We start from the raw sequence: 17,483 nt of genomic DNA, 5'->3' as shown, positions 1-17,483 counted from the left end.
ATTCGTGCATTTCTCGCGAAAACGCAAGAGTATCAGCGAATTCATAAAAATATACGAGAAGCTTCAAAGTTCTGATTCCTTACAGGATTATCTGTCACTTCGGTACCAAGGACTAAATTAAAAATAATTACACGCGTTGTATCGAAATGAAATAATTCTATTCGTGCATTTCTCGCGAAAACGCAAGAGTATCAGCGAATTCATAAAAATATACGAGAAGCTTCAAAGTTCTGATTCCTTACAGGATTATCTGTCACTTCGGTACCAAGGACTAAATTAAAAATAATTACACGCGTTGTATCGAAATGAAATAATTCTATTCGTGCATTTCTCGCGAAAACGCAAGAGTATCAGCGAATTCATAAAAATATACGAGAAGCTTCAAAGTTCTGCTTCCTTACAGGATTATCTGTCACTTCGGTACCAAGGACTAAATTAAAAATAATTACACGCGTTGTATCGAAATGAAATAATTCTATTCGTACATTTTTCGCGTAAAAGCAAGAGCGTCAACGATCTCATAAAAATATAAGAGAAGCTTTAAAGTGCTGCTTCCATACAGGATTATCTGTCACTTCGGTACCAAGGACTAAATTAAAAATAATTACACGCGTTGTATCGAAATGAAATAATTCTATTCGTGCATTTCTCGCGAAAACGCAAGAGTATCAGCGAATTCATAAAAATATACGAGAAGCTTCAAAGTTCTGATTCCTTACAGGATTATCTGTCACTTCGGTACCAAGGACTAAATTAAAAATAATTACACGCGTTGTATCGAAATGAAATAATTCTATTCGTACATTTTTCGCGTAAAAGCAAGAGCGTCAACGATCTCATAAAAATATAAGAGAAGCTTTAAAGTGCTGCTTCTTTACAGGATTATTTTTCCATAAAATCTGTCCATAAAAATCAAAAATTGATTTTTAAAATATGGACGAATCTGGAACGAAGTAATACACAGAGGAAAAAGTCATAGAAACGTACAGACAGGAATTTAATTGATGTATCGTTTACGCAATTTACCGCGATAAATGATTTATAAACACGCTCTATCTCGAGGCGTAGAACCTATTACAAGAACGGTAGGAAGATCCATGAATCGGCAAATCGACGATAAGAAGCTCTATGGTAGCAGGAAAAATCGGAATATTCGTGTACCACTCGATTTCATATTCCTTTTCCCCGAAGAAATCCTTACCGATTATCTTCCCGCAATTGGAACACGTGACAATCGTCACGAGGTACTCCTGCCCAAGGTACTCTAGACTCGCGAAAAGAAGCGGTTTCTTTCGAATACACCGTGGAAGCACGTCGCACGACTCGGTGACGCAAGCATTCTCAAGTTCATGAAAATTCTTATCGACGCGGAAATTTCCTATGTTCGAAAACGTGGTTTCGAAGACGTCGTGGATGTCGATAGCCCTCCAACATGGCCGCCGCTGTTTCCCTCCGTTGGCGCGCGCCTATTCTACCGTCTCGGCATCTCGCCAACGATAACAATCTCGCCTAATCTCCGCAATTAACAACGACGCAATTCGTAGTACCCTTCGAGTGCCTCGCGACCGATAGATCGGCCGACAAATGCTCATTGTTCCGCTCGTTGCCATCGATAATGGTACCCTTGTCCCCCGAGTCACGGAGGAACGTTAAAAATCGACGCTGGACTTCGACGAATCGTCGATACAGCATTTTTCCGATCAAAACGAAGGGTTGACAAGGAAAAATCCGAGAAGCCACCCACTCTGCGTCTGGCATCCGTGTCGCGATACCAGAAGCTTGCGCAGCAATGATTCACGCGAGCGGTATCGCGACTATGGATACGACGAGCAAGGAAAAACAAGAAAAATCTTCAAGTGCACGATGATTTACTATAATCTGGAGTATCGTATAGATGCGATGTTTACGGAGGCACGTTTACATCTAGAAATAGGTACGATAACCATCCGTGTTTGCCGGATCGCAGATTTATTGCGTAGCCAATACGCGAGAGATTTATGACAGCGAGTTGCTTGTTGTCAACGTTCCATACACGGTAGTCATCGTTTCTGGCGAGTTTATCAACTGAAAAATTGAGGTTAGGTGGAAACGGGCGAAAGGAGATAGCGCGGAACGTGACGATTAAGAGGAAACGAATCGATAGCAAGGATTATTCTTTCTCCACTGTCATTCTTCTCCGCCATCGTGCTCGGTAGCTTCGAATTTTTCCTTCTTCCACACTTTTAACGATCGAACAGCTCGATAAAGCTTCGCGATAAGGTATCGCCGTTTAGCGAAATCGATGGAATTCTCGTCGAGTGCCTGCATAGTTGACAGCGATAGAAAATGGCCCCGCTGATGATAATTAGCGCGGAATTAGTCACAATTACTGGACAACTGTAGTTTATAGTCGAGTCTTCGTTCGAACTTTGTTTCTGTTTCGATGCAGTATTTGGGAATATGATAAAGTCAAAGGATCTTTATCCATTGGATCCACCCGTTCGTTTTCCCTGTGACAACGATAATTAATCGACTCGTTAATACGACAACCCCTTGTCATCGCTCCCTTGAAATGCTGCTCTGAAAGAATACCCGTCCCTCGAATTATGGTAATTAATCGGTGAAACCTTTTATTATTACGCTGGATTTAGATGGAACGATCGAACCGACCCAATTACGCGAGCTACAGAGGGGTCGTTTCCGATCAAAGGACTCGAGTTCTTTGCCGAGCATCGAGTCCACCTCTCTTCTATATTTTCCCTTTTTCAAACGAATCGATTCTCCTTTCGCTATCCCGCGGATAATTATTCCCAATAAGAGTATCGATGACTGCTTAGCAAAATTGGACAAGTTAATAGTCGAAGAAGTTACCGATCCTTTAACAAAGAAAAGGGGTAGAAAATACGTTCGTCGATGGTACTTCGCGTAGGAGGAATTCGATTTTTAATTTTTGCCATCCCCCTATCAAAAATTATTTTACAACGCGATTCGATGATACCCAATATTAGTATTCACCATTCGTCGTGAGAAGAATTAGATTTTTAATCTTTGCCATCCCCCTATCAAAAATAATTTTACAACGCGATTCGATGATTCCCAATGTTAGTATTCACCATTCGTCGTGAAAAAAATTCGATTTTTAATTTTTTCGTTCCCCCTATCGGCGAAAATAATTTTACAATGCGATTTGACGATTCCAAAAGTTAATATTCACTATTCGTCGTGAGAAGAATTCGATTTTTAATCTTTGCCATCTCCCTATCGGCAAAAATAATTTTACAAAGCGATTCGAGAATTTCCAATGTTAATATTTACCATTCGTTGTGAGAGGAATTCGATTTTTAATTCTCGCGATCCCCCCATCGGCGAAAATAATTTTACAACGCGATTCGAGGATTTCCAATGTTGAAATTTACTATTTGTCGTGGGAAGAATTCGATTTTTAATTTTTGCGATCCCCCCATCGCGGAAAATAATTTTACAACGCGATTCGACGATTTCTAATGTTGAAATTTACTATTTGTCGTGGGAAGAATTCGATTTTTAATTTTTGCAGTCCCCCCATCGCGGAAAATAATTTTACAACGCGATTCGACGATTTCTAATGTTGAAATTTACTATTTGTCGTGGGAAGAATTCGATTTTTAATTTTTGCAGTCCCCCCATCGCGGAAAATAATTTTACAACGCGATTCGACGATTTCTAATGTTGAAATTTACCATTCGTCGTGTGGAGAATTCGATTTTTAATTCTCGTGTTCCCCCGATCGGCAAAAATAATTTTACCACGCCATTCGACGATTCCCAATGTTGATATTTAGCATTCGTGGAGGGAAAATGGCCGAGTGGCGACCGCCGGTTCGTCGCCATAACACTCGCGATCATTTTTATTTCCCGTTGCAGAGCCGCACGCGATCGGATGATATAAGACCGATTCCGCGGTCATTACGTAAACTCGTTGCATTGCTCTGGGATGCAACGTAACGTTTAACGTCGGCTCGATTGTCGTTCCGTTGCGTTTGACAGCCGTGCACGGACCCCTGTTTTCCAGCTCAGTGCATGACTCGAGGGTTCCGTTGGACGATACAGCTACGAGCACTGATGCATGGTTGATCAAACGTGGAGAACGGAAATCTGCTGTATCGTCTGTGGTTTCCTCGAGAACTCGAGAAAGTACACTAAACACCTGTGTCTTGAATTTTGAACGGATCAAATGTGCATATCGGAGACGAAATTTCGAGAATGGCATTACACCTGCAACACGTAGGAGAAAGTATAAGAGAGGTCTCGTAAAAATAAGAAATGAGGAAGTTTACGAAGATCGGATAAATATTCGAAGCTATAAAAATTTAAGGAAATTGTAATTAACGAGAGTAGTTTGCATTTTCGAATTTTACGATGATAATGGAGAGCATATAAGAGCAGGTTAACATGGTACTTATGGCTTTACCGCGTTTCTTATGCATTTATGACCGGTCTTAAGTTATTATCTCGAAATGACACGAATATTTCAGGATTAAAAGTAATCCGGTAATTTTTATTTTGTTTACTGACGGTAAATTTAAAGGAGATTTCTCGCTGGTAATTAAATTGGTAAGCACCGATATTCAAAAGCCAATTAACGTGCTTCCGGTCGGTAAGTTATGGCATAGTAGTACCAATTAATAATGCGTTTGCACTCGAGGCTTCAGGAATTCTTTATCCATCGTCGGATTTTCCCAGTATGTTCTCGATACTAACTTCAGACTCGGTATTATTCTTACAGCTCGATGTAACGTGTACTTCAGTCCCTTAAAAATATCAAATTCGTCACAAATCAGTACTCTAAATGCCGATGCAACGCGTATTTCTGTGCCCCAAAAATATTAAATTCGTCACAAATTAGTGCTCTAAATGCCGATGCAACGCGTATTTCTGTGCCCCAAAAATATTAAATTCGTCACAAATTAGTACTTTAAATTTCGATGCAACGCGTACTTCAGTTCCCTCAAAATATTAAATTTGTCACAAATTAGTACTCTAAATGCCGATGCAACGCGTATTTCTGTGCCCCAAAAATATTAAATTCGTCACAAATTAGTATTTTAAATTTCGATGCAACGCGTACTTCAGTTCCCTCAAAATATTAAATTTGTCACAAATTAGTACTCTAAATCCCGATGCAATGGGTATTTCTGTGCCCCAAAAATATTAAATTTGTCAGAAATTAGTATTCTCAAAGTCCCTATGCAACGCGTACTTCTGTGCCCCAAAAATATTAAATTCGTCACAAATTAGTACTTTAAGTTTCGATGCAATGCGTACTTTTGTCCACTAAAAATTTTTTAATTCGTTACGAATTAGTATTCTCGTAGTTTCAACGGAACGCGTACTTCTGTCCCACAGAAAATTTTTAATTCGTCACGAATTAGTATTCTCGAAGTTGCGATGGATACTTCTGTCTCCCAAAAAATGTTTAATTCGTCACAATTTAGTACTTTAAGTCTCGATGCAACGCCTACCCGTGTGCCCCAAAAATATTAAATTCGCCAGAAATCGGGGTACGAGTATTCTACTATCTCCGCGAGCAACTGCAACTGCAGAACCCATTCTCTGTCCCAACTCTCCCGTCCCTTTCACGAAGCAAAGGGAAACACGATTGCGAACTTGGTCCGATTTAGTTTCAACTCGGCGATATTCGGTTATAACTCGGCGAGTTTCCTTTAGTCTTACAGCTTAGTCCGTATATCTCTGAGCTACATCCTGACATTGAATGTCCATTCCATTTACGATAGCGTGACTATCTAGACTACCTGCGTTCCAATAACACTCTTGCTACCTTGGATGCCGGACTCGGCTATTCTTTCCGACGTAATCGGCCACTCCTATGTAATCGAGATTTCACAGTAGCCTCTGACTTTTTCACCGATAACGGACGATTCATCCACCGATTGCGTTCATCCAGTTCGATTCGTAAACGAGTCATAGCAAAGTTGCGCGATCGAACGATTTCTTCCGTTCGATGATAAAGATCGTTGGTGCATCTCGTTGGAACATTGGGTTCCATGTATGTACACGTTGTCAGTGGTATCAGGCCAGTGGAACCGAGATGCTCCTCGACTCTATCAGCGGATGCACAGCGATCTCTGGACGTTGTGTTTAAAATTGGCAATCTACGGAAATATGCACTCGTTCTCTGGACCTCGTTTCGAGGGAAGAGGAGGGAGCGACGAAAGAAGGCAACAAAATGATAGCAACTTCGTATTTTTCAGCGCTCCTCCAGTGACATCACAGCCTGACTAATCTGTCAATTCCGTAAAGCAGAAAATAGAAATAAAATTATACGAATAATACAAAGAAATAAAATAATACCAGACAATTTAGAAGATTCGAAAAGTGAGGTTAGGTTAAATTAACACGAGTACCGTGCAATGTCACCGACGAAATTACAGACGTCTTTTATCTCTTGTTTATACGTAAACGTAACATGATATGCAAATTCCTGTATCCATGTTGCCATTCTGTCGCCTCATTTTGAAACTTTCCGAGAATTTTGCTCAATTGTCTTGCACGTCGTTGCGTTTACGCGCGTGCGTACGTAAAATTTGCAAACGCTGCATCGTCGAATGACCTTTCCTCCTTGTAAACACACGAAATTCTGGTTATACGATATTAACGAGTATGCAACTCGAATGGAATGTCCGAGATCGAGGAAAACCGATTTATTTTCGGCGGACCACGTCGCGTTCGATCATCGTTCGAAACATTGACGAGATTCTTTAAGATTACGAGTTTCTACGAAATCTCCATTATCATTCGAATGTACATCGATGAACGCAGTCACGATATAAGACAGGTCTAAAATAAGACGAGAGAGTTCTATATATAATAGGTCACTTAACGCTAGAACGTTCGTCGCACGATGTGTATCTAAGTATGCTACCATCCGATAAAAATAAACAGCTACGTGCAATTACGTTTCTATACTTGACATAGAGGGAACTCTTAAGATTAACCCTTTGAGCTCTATGAACGCATATATGGGTTCTTACACAGCCATTCAACTTGGGCTATGAACGCATATATGTGTCCTCACACAACCAATCTCTCAATCTGGGCCATGAACGCTGTATGATTTTATAAAATAAGAATTTTGTGAAAGTTTACAACTAGTTTAGAATATTGCCGAAACGTACTTTTCCTTGTATTTTAGTATTTAACCGATCAGTTTGTACTTTACGACTTAATTGCGCTGATACTTTGTCAGGCGCGTAGACCTGGGCAACGAACGGTTAAAGGAAATTTCGTGAAAAGCAGGCAGCCTAACGTGTGCTTTGTAAAAAGTGGGTGGTCCACACGCTTGACGTCACACAACTACGAATACTCCAAAATCACCTGGACTGAGACGATATTCCCCGTGCCAGGCGAAAGATGGCGAAAGAGAAAGGATAAACGGTGAAAAGACGGAAGAAGTCGTGGAAAAATGAGAAATCCGAATTATATAAAGGTATAACGCTGCCAGGTTCGAAGCAGGTAGTGCACCTGCTGTTTCTTCAGGCACGTTCTTACTTAACGTACTTACTTAACGCAACCGAACATTCTTGATCGATGTTATCCTCGATGATATCATCTATAAGACGAGGACAGAGAGCGAGGCGCAAATTGCACCCATGTTCGCGATTCAGCTGTTCCTTATCGCCTCGTTCAGCCTGTGATTACTCGTTGCATAATGAGGCAGGCTTCGATTTCGCGTGCGAGCGATCTTCGTATTCTTCGTCGTTGGACGGAGAACGCGAGGAGAAAAGCTCGGTGACGGTGACCTACGCTTCGTTGACACTAGACCTAGCACGACTAGGTAAATGACAGATAGATGGGAAAAGGAAAAGAGAAGAATTTTAAAGCAACGAAGTAAACGGAAAGTGACCAGAGCGACGAAAAGTTGATGAATGGTAAATTGAACAGTGGTAGGTTTAACGTTAATGACATCGTGGTGGACGTCGATGACTGGGCCTGACATAACGACTAGCCAAATGAGCTATGGATGAGAAAAGGTAAAGAGAAGAATTTTAAATTAATGAAGTAAACAGAAAATGACCAGGGCAAAAGAAAGTTTACAAATGGTAAATTGAACTGAATAGCAGGTTTAACGTTAATGACATCATGGTGGACGTCGATGACTGGGCCTGACATAACGACTAGCCAAATGAGCTATGGATGAGAAAAGGAAAAGAGAAGAATTTTAAATTAATGAAGTAAACAGAAAATGACCAGGGCAAAAGAAAGTTTACAAATGGTAAATTGAACTGAATAGCAGGTTTAACGTTAATGACATCATGGTGGACGTCGATGACTGGGCCTGACATAACGACTAGCCAAATGAGCTATGGATGAGAAAAGGTAAAGAGAAGAATTTTAAATTAATGAAGTAAACAGAAAATGACCAGGGCAAAAGAAAGTTTACAAATGGTAAATTGAACTGAATAGCAGGTTTAACGTTAATGACATCATGGTGGACGTCGATGACTGGGCCTGACATAACGACTAGCCAAATGAGCTATGGATGAGAAAAGGAAAAGAGAAGAATCTTAAAGCAACGAAGTAAACAGAAAGCGACCAGAGCAATGAAAAGTTGACAAATGGTAAATTGAACCATAGTAGGATAATGACATCATGTTGAACATCGATGACTGGTCGTGACGTAATTAACGAAAGGATCGAATCTAACGAAGAAAAGATCGAAGACGAGTGTCTGACGAGCTTATTGTCACGAGTGTCACCGGTGATCTACGCTTCGTTGACACTAGATTGGCACGATTAGCCAAATGAGCTATGGAATAGAGAAAATCATAAAACAATGAAATAAGCAGAAAATAATCAGGACAAGAGAAAGTTTACAAATGGTAAATTGAATTGAATAGTAGGTTGAACGTTAATGACATCATGGTGGACACCGATGACTGGTCGTGACGTAATTAACGAAAGAATCGAATATAACGAAGTAAAGATCGAAGACGGGTGTCTGACGAGCTTATTGTCACGAGTGTCACCGGTGATCTACGCTTCGTTGACACTAGACCTACCACGACTAGCTAAATGACCGATGGATGGGAAAAGAGAAGGATAAGAATCTTAAAACAATGAAATAAGCGAAAAGGGATCGGAGTGACGAAAAATTTATAAATGGTAATGGTAGGTTTAACATTAATGACATCATGCTGAGGTAATTAACGAAAGAATCAAGTCTAATAAGGCCATACGGAGCCTTCGAGAATTGAAGAAACTAGCAACACGTGGAAGATGAACTGACAGGTGATAGAAAATCCAGTATTTGACGTTTCCTAGACTAACAGTCGTCGTTCACTAACCGTTATCAACACGCGTTAATTACGTAACTCGTGAACGAAGAGCCAAGCGTAGGGAGCCGTAGATGGTCTGGGCGGGACCGATAAGCAATTCGAGTCTGACCAAAGATGGAAAAATCCTTCGATTATGGTTTATCTGTCGCTGAAACCATTGTTCACTTATTTTTCGACCGTGTTATCGTGACGCCGATTATTTCGCGACCTCGTCGGTCCCTGCGTAGTTGACAGCTATCAACCAACAAACGGCAGCCGTTTCTGCTTTCTCATCTGTCACCCTTCTGCTTCTAATTCCTTCTCGTAGACATCCATTCGAAGCACCTGTTGTTCTCGTTCCACGCCATGTGGACGATGACAGGAATGACGGAACGCGAGAAACGTGACCGATCTACTCGCGGATGCAGACTCGATCATGCGATTATCTTGCACGCGAAAAATTGCTACTCGAAAGAGAATCGATTGTCGTCCTGTGCACTCGATCGACCTTGATTCGCAATTACTTCCTAGTAGACGATGGACGATGCTTAACGCTATTCTATCTTGCGATTTCAGCGAACCTGTGCAGCGTGTCGGCTGGAGCTATGATGGGTTGGACGAGTCCGGTATTCCCGAGGTTGTTGAAAGTAGAAGGCAACCCCTTAGGTCGACCAATCACGCCGGACGAGAAGTCTTGGATCGGCTCACTGATTGCCGTGGGAGCGATCATAGGCAGTTTCGTGGCTGGCTACTTGGCAGAAAGGTATCGTTTCGTTTCTCCATTAGAGCGATTCCGAGTTGGCATAGTTTAGGGATCTCACGCATGGACAAGGTTGCCAGTTAATCGAGGAGGATCGAGGAGGATAACTGGCAGTTCTGATCCGAAGATAGCTTTCACCGATTCCTGTCACGCGTTGTAACGACGCGAAACTTTTACTCTTCGTTTCGATGCGGATGATCGTGCAACTTGCAGCTGATGCACACGAGCACATTCTCTCTTTCACCATTCCAGTCGATTACTCGGTCATTTCCACGTGACGCGTAACGACGCGTTCTTTCGAGGCTAGAATTGCCAAGCGAGTCGAAACGACTGGCCTTCCGTTTTTCCAGTCATTGAACACGTATGCAGATGCTTTCCGCGAAATCTGCGTTGACTTTTGCATAATTACGCGTCTACTTCAACGTATCGCTGTATTATATCGTCGTCCATGTACTGCGAGTTCGAGGAAAGAAGACAGAGTGTGTTTACATCCTCACGACTGATTAACTCCGTTGACACTATTTTGCTGACAGACGGTGACAGCTATTGACCGAAAACGGAAATCGATGATCTTCATCACGGTCTCGAACTGTGATCATGCCAGTGTTAGCAGAGTTAATCAGCCGTGAGGATGTAAACACGCTGAGCCATCTTTTCTCCAACGCGCTATACTTGTTTGTACACGTAGGTGCTGACTCTTAAGCATTGACAGTTAATCGATTAATCAGTCTCAGGATAGATAACCATAGTCTAGAAATAGTCAACGAAATTCCCATATCGTTCGATAAAAATCATAAAACCAATCTAATTCAACGTCTTGCTGATTTGACACAGATTGGGCAGAAAATGGACACTGCTGTCAGCGGCGGCGCCATTCCTGATCGGATGGATCCTGATCGGAACAGCCACGGTGGTGCCCCAGTTGTACGTTGCCCGAATAATCCTCGGTTTCGCCCTATCGTTCGCTTTCACGGTGGTGCCCATGTACTGTGGCGAGATCGCAGAGGTAATTTCATTCGCTTCATCCCCTTTCGCTGTCGCTCGATCGACCCTCCTTAAACCGTTGTTTACGATCACGCAGACGTCAGTCAGAGGAGCCCTCGGGTCCTTCCTGCAACTCTTCGTCACCATTGGCCTGCTGTACGCGTACTGCATCGGGCCCTACGTGTCCTACCTGGTGTTCTGGCTGCTCTGCGCCATTTGCCCTATCGCCTTCCTGGCCTGCTTCATCACTATGCCCGAGTCGCCGTACTACTTGCTGAAGGTCGGCAAGAGGACAGACGCGGTGAACGCTTTGGCCAGGCTTCGGAGCAAGTCTGCAGCCAGTGTGCAGAAGGAGGCGGACGAAATCCAGGTAATTAAACATTCAGCTGCGAGAGTTCGGGGGTAGCCTTGGCAGAGGGGTTGTTAGAGAAGCACGTGTCGAGGTCGCGAGATCGTTTCTCGGCGGGAGGACCGTCGTGTCGCGAATAATCGCGGCGTGGGTCGCGTGGAACGATCAATGGCGCGACGTTGATAACGGGGCAGCGATTATCGATGTAAACACGCGCGAAGGGAGGGAGGGGAAGAATGTGAAACTCGATTTCGTGTCTCTGGAGTATCGCGTGTTATGCGAAGTATCGCGTATCGAGCAATAAACGAGGGAGTTTAAAACGGAATCGAAGAGGAGGGAGTAGGGGGAGTAGGAGGGAGATAGGGAAGAGCTGTTCGATAAGCCGAGCCTCCCATAAACACAGGAATTTTACCAAAAATCGGAGAGGCAAGCGGCGATAAGGCCGATCGCGGTCGGCAAAGCGAGCGACGCAATATCGTATCGGCGTTCGGGTCACGTTCGTTGAACGAGGCCGGGGGTAAGGTCGTTCCTTGATCCGCCAATAGTAACGGCGTTCCTCCAACGTGCCTCTGCACGCTACTGAATCGCATAATCGAGTGACGAACGCGTCACGTGTCTCCGCGACTAGCGAGTTACTCGTGCTCGCGATCTTTCGCTTCTCGCGATCGCGCGATCGAAAATCGGACCGGCGCGACCATGTACATCGCTTCGTCCATGTCCCCCCTGTGACCTATGATTAACTCGACTCCCTCCTCGAAGGTTTTCATTCAGCTTTTTCGCGTTTAGTCTCATCGGGTAAGAATCGCCAGGCATCGGGCTATTTTCTCCGTTTGCAACGAAAAGAAATTTAGGTAGACTCGAGAAGAGAGTCTGATGAGTTATTCTAACGTGTCTATGTCGGTTCTGTCTAGGCTGCCGTTGACGAAGCCTTCAGGACCGAAGCGAAGGTCACCGACCTGTTCACCGTTACTACGAACCGCAAAGCTCTGCTGTTCACGTGCCTGCTAGTTATGTTCCAACAGTTCAGCGGCATCAACGTGGTCCTCTTCTATATGGAGGACATCTTCCAGAGCGCACGCTCCTCGCTACCCAGCGCGCTGTCAACCATAATCGTCGGCGCTGTTCAGACCGGGTCCTCGGCAGTCACTCCGGTGATCGTTGACAAACTCAATAGAAAGACACTGCTAGTATTCTCCGGCATTGGCGAGACCGTCGCCCTGGTAAGTGTTGCATTACCTCGTTTCCATAAAAATGACATATTAATAGCGTTTGCGTATCACGAAGATCGTCATCCGCGAACTCTCGATCCCTCCTTATCGCGCTACGTTGCTTCGTTCTACGTATTTCTCTAAAAACACTGCGTGTAAACATTGACCCGCGTCATGCTGAACCATCCTATCTAGTTCGATCGGTATTCGATTACCCGATTGCTCGCTGGCTCTGGATGATAACGTCTGGTAAGTTGATGGATCGAACGATCCGAGGTAGGAGGAATATTCTGTCATATTCTGACGAAACTACAACGTAATTTTCAATCTCAATGGTTTGCACTTGTCATATTAGCTCCGAAAATTATAAGAACGCGTTGATCTTAGTTATTATCGTTAAATCTAGGATCCTCTAGATATCGTTGACCGCGTGTTCGACAACACTGCTCTGTACCACTTGGTCACCACGTGTGCCGTTCATTCTCTTCCTCGCGGAGTAGGATAATTCTGCGTAATTCTATTCGTGAACACGAAACTTCTAGGCAGCAATGGAAATTCGCGTGATCCAGTTTCACGACTATATTGGATAAGATGAGCGAGATTCATGAGACTCACGCGTGTTACTACGCGTTAACGAAACGATCGGAAGTAAGATTCTGCCGGATTCCAGCCGGTGTCGTAACGACAATTTGTAACTAACGTCTCTTACGCTTCGAAGCGTCGCTTAACGAGAGCAAATTACCACGGGATCTTTGAAATCTACGAAACTGCTGTCTATTGTCGTTCCGAGAACCAGCGTAACGTCGATTTCGATTCACGGTTTGGTTTTTCGGTCAGCTCCATTTCAGCGAGTCTCTCGCCTGCCACGATACGTTCCGACCACCACATAAGCTTGTTTTTCGATCTGTTACCTAATCAGGTTACGTGATAGTGTATTTCGTAAGTACCTGTCGTGATTTACGGTCGTGCGGAGACCGCTGCACCGCTGCATAATGCAAAGGTTGAGGTCGTGCTCAGAAACACGCGGGATTTGACTGTCGTTGGATCAATTTCTCCAGTGAGAGTGATAATCGTGCATTTTAATCGCCATTTTATTTTGGAAATTGCAATCGATCGTTTAGGAACGTTTTAAAGCTACGTGGACTATTTATAAAGCGAATATTTCGAAGAGGAGCGAGGTTGCGCCTTAGGGAACGCTAGTTTGCGTGCCGGGTGGCGCTAGTTGTTTCGGTACCGCGAAAATAAGTCCCGTATTATTATCTTTCTCCTTTCTCCGGAAAATATAGCAATAACGCGGTATACTCTATGCAATTTTATCTATTCAATGATAGCTGAATTCACTGATCATATTTTGGAGGGAACCTGGTTATCACTTGGACAGGTGGCGCTAGTTGAATCGGTGAAAGTAAATTTCGTATGACTAATCACCTAGTTGCACATATTTATTTCCAAAATTCCAATCGGTCTTCAAGATTTCAAACCGAGATTAAATTTCGAAAAAGGCACCGGTTATTACGCTGCATAGGTGGCGCTAGTTGGATCGGTACCGCGAAAATAAGTCTCGTATTATTACCTTTCTCCTTTCTCCGGAAAACATAGCGATAACGAAGTATACTCTACGCAATTTTTTGATCAATTCAATGATATCAGAATCCACTGATTATATTTTGAAGGAAACCTGGTTACCACTTGGGCAGGTGGCGCTAGTTGAATCGGTAAAAGTAAATTTCGTATTACTAATCTCCTAGTCGGACACATTTATTTCCAAAATTGCAATCGGTCTTCAAGATTTCAAACCGAGATTAAATTTCGAAAAAGGCACCGGTTATTACGCTGCATAGGTGGCGCTAGTTGGATCGGTACGGCGAGGGTCGAAAATAGCCTCGTAATTCTAACCTCCTCCAGAGAGACTACACGCCACCTGTTTTATCTTACATCTCAATAACACGTTCGATTATTTCCACGATGGATTGACAGCTCTACTGAAATTCCATTATCGCTTAATTAGCATCGCCAGAGGATTGCATAAAGCGCCAGATCGTATCTACATCGCATTCCATCGCTCGTAATCGCTATTACGATTCCACAAACGGGACTCGAGGTCGACAAAGCTGAATCCTGGACGGTGTCCCGGTGGATTTCGGAACGAATCTCGTAGTCTCTTCGCGCGCTCGTCCGTGGCCTTGATCCACTGTCCTCGTCGCGTTCCGCAGGTATTACAAAATAGCGGCAACAAATCGATCGCGGCCTTGCAGCGTCTATTCAAATCGATTTATGTAACCTCGCGATCGTGTGTGCATGTACTCCTGATGCGCGTTGCATTCCATCGGTGCAGCACGGACATATGTCGAAGTCGAGGTCGTTTGCACCCGGCCTTCGTCGCTCTTTTCATCGCCGTGGCCTGCTACCCCGGCACCATCTTGCGTTCGCCAACCCCTTTGTCCGTTTTTCGAAATTTTCCAAGCATTTTTCACGTCACGAACTATTCGCTATTATTCCCTACTGACTTCTCTTCTAATTCATTTTAACCAGTACTGTCAAATTATTTACGAATTACTTTCTATGAAGAGCCACTGCACTTTTGCAATTTTTCATCGGTTTTTGTATTTGTATAATTCTTAAAAAAAAGGATTTCATTTTACTTTTTCACGTCGAAAATTTTTATTGGGTCTTTATTTCATTCTTACCTGAACCGTGATACGGAATTGTCTGGAATTTGAAATTATGCGGCATTATTAGCTCACATTGACACCCCTTTCTTTCATTTCAATGTGTACTCTGATTAAATTATTTTTATTCACGAATAGTCCCAAGAATTTTGGAAAATTCGCATATCTTTTGAACTTGTCTGAAGCTTTTTATTTTTCCTACTACATGCTTTCGTGGAGCCATAGTTACCGATGAATTTTCAAAATAAATAAATAATTTCAACATTTTGGAGTTTCACATTCGCATGAAAAATTTTCCAGCATAAAATTCGCACTTATTCTTCGTTTAAGAAATTGTAAAATCAACTGAAGCAGAAGAATGAGATATATAATTTGATAATGGAGGATAAACTGTTCAACCTGTACCTGATGTAAAATTAAAAATTCCTTTAATTAATAATAATAATAATTATGGAGGTAATAATCAAAATCTAATACTATTTATTCGAGAAAAAGATATACCTGGTGAACTTAATATTAAAGGAATTAATCAATTACCAAACCCACCAATTAAAAAAGGCATTACTATAAAAAAATTATTAAAAAATCACGTCTTGTTACTAAAGTATTATATAATTGATCATTTTTGAAAAATCCTCCTGGAACTCATAACTCTATTCGAATTAAAAATCTTATTGAAGATGCAATTATTCCTGATCATATTGCTAATAAAAAATATAAAATACCAATATCTTTATGATTAGTAGATATAAATCATTTTATTTTAAATAAAATTTAAATATTATAAATTTATTTTTAATTTTGATTCTTCCCCCACCAGACAAGTGTCTTTCCGTGTACGTTCATTAAACACTTTTGACGAGATCTCCACGACGTGTTCCAAATGAATCATCTTCATCGAATCCTCGATAAGAGCTGCAGCTGATCGAACGAATTTCCTCGAGGACCAAGAATTTCCTTCCGATTTTCCGGGAAACTCGGAGACCGTGAGAACGAACCTCGGCTCTCGTTCGATTGCTGATTCCTCGAGGTAATCTCCGCGGAGCGTGCCTGGCAGAAAATTTCCGTAAACAGAGACGCATCGACACGGAAACGGTCTGCGCGTTTCGATGACTTCACACGCGTGGAATCGTGAGGCCGAGCAGTTACGCGGATTGTTGCACCGACGACCATAATCAATGTCAATGCCTCGTTACGTGCACGCGCACGCAGGATCGATGGTTGCCGCGCGGTTATCTAAATTTCGTAATGACGTGACGCACGGCGAGCGGAAATGGGGAGAAAAGCGGAGAAGAGAGGGAAATGGATTATCGGCGCGACACGCGCCGCGTACCTGCAGGAATGTCTGGAACGCGGTTAATTGCCGTCACGGCTAATTTTCTGATCCATCGATCGATCCGTCGCTCGATTACGCTCTCTGCGCCCCGCGTCGATTACCGCGCGACAAAGTGCGCTTCCAAGATCTCGATGCATTGGTACAACACGTGTTCGTCGAGTAGCATATTTGCGATCGCAACGAGAGAAGGAATCTTGTTCAGTAACCTCTCACTTGCCGTTCAATCCCCGGTATCATCGTTGCATTCTAATAATTACCCGACGGATTTATAATATAACAGGTTTGACAGCGAACAGGTTTCGCGATGGAAATAGCGTTGGAACGGAGAGCGTGGGAAATCACTGTCATCCGGTATCCGATATCTCGATGACGCTTTAATTCTTTCGCTTTGACAGTTTAGTTCCCCGAAGTACCGTCACTAAATCGGAAGCGCGTGACAGAAGTATGCACAGTGCGCGTGGTTTCTGTATATTTCTGTATCTAAGTCTAATTTCCTAAGTCTTAAATAACAACATGAAAGAATCTTGTTCAGTAACCTCTCACTTGCCGTTCAATCCCCGGTATCATCGATGCATTTTAATAATTACTCGACGGATTTATAATATAACAGGTTTGACAGCGAACAGGTTTCGCGATGGAAATAGCGTTGGAACGGAGAACGTGGGAAATCACTGTCATCCGGTATCCGATATCTCGATGACGCTTTAATCCTTTCGCTTTGACAGTTTAGCCCCCCGAAGTACCGTCACTAAATCGGAAGCGCGTGACAGAAGTATGCACAGTGCGCGTGGTTTCTGTATATTTCTGTATCTAAGTCTAATTTCCTAAGTCTTAAATAACAACATGAAAGAATCTTGTTCAGTAACCTCTCACTTGCCGTTCAAT

At 42.8% G+C, this 17,483-nt stretch overlaps 1 protein-coding gene across 2 annotated transcripts in view; it reads left to right on the top strand.

Annotated features, from left to right (window-relative positions):
- Positions 1 to 17,483, top strand: part of LOC108546548 (facilitated trehalose transporter Tret1-2 homolog) — a 34,528-nt gene that overhangs the window by 12,918 nt on the left and 4,127 nt on the right. For both annotated transcript variants that reach the window (XR_001890141.1, XM_017898702.1), the window contains exons 2-5: positions 9,869 to 10,055; positions 10,887 to 11,058; positions 11,134 to 11,406; positions 12,297 to 12,605. Coding sequence is in view for 1 of the 2 variants with exons in the window: in XM_017898702.1 (XP_017754191.1) it covers positions 9,869 to 10,055; positions 10,887 to 11,058; positions 11,134 to 11,406; positions 12,297 to 12,605 (941 nt within the window). In the remaining variant the exon portion in view is untranslated. The remainder of the gene's footprint in view (positions 1 to 9,868; positions 10,056 to 10,886; positions 11,059 to 11,133; positions 11,407 to 12,296; positions 12,606 to 17,483) is intronic.

Source organism: Eufriesea mexicana, unplaced genomic scaffold (assembly GCF_001483705.2).
Source record: "Eufriesea mexicana isolate 0111107269 unplaced genomic scaffold, ASM148370v2 scaffold654, whole genome shotgun sequence".
Lineage (NCBI taxonomy): Eukaryota > Metazoa > Arthropoda > Insecta > Hymenoptera > Apidae > Eufriesea > Eufriesea mexicana.
The sequence above is the reverse complement of the archived record's forward strand: the minus strand, read 5'-3'. Positions and strand labels throughout refer to the sequence as shown.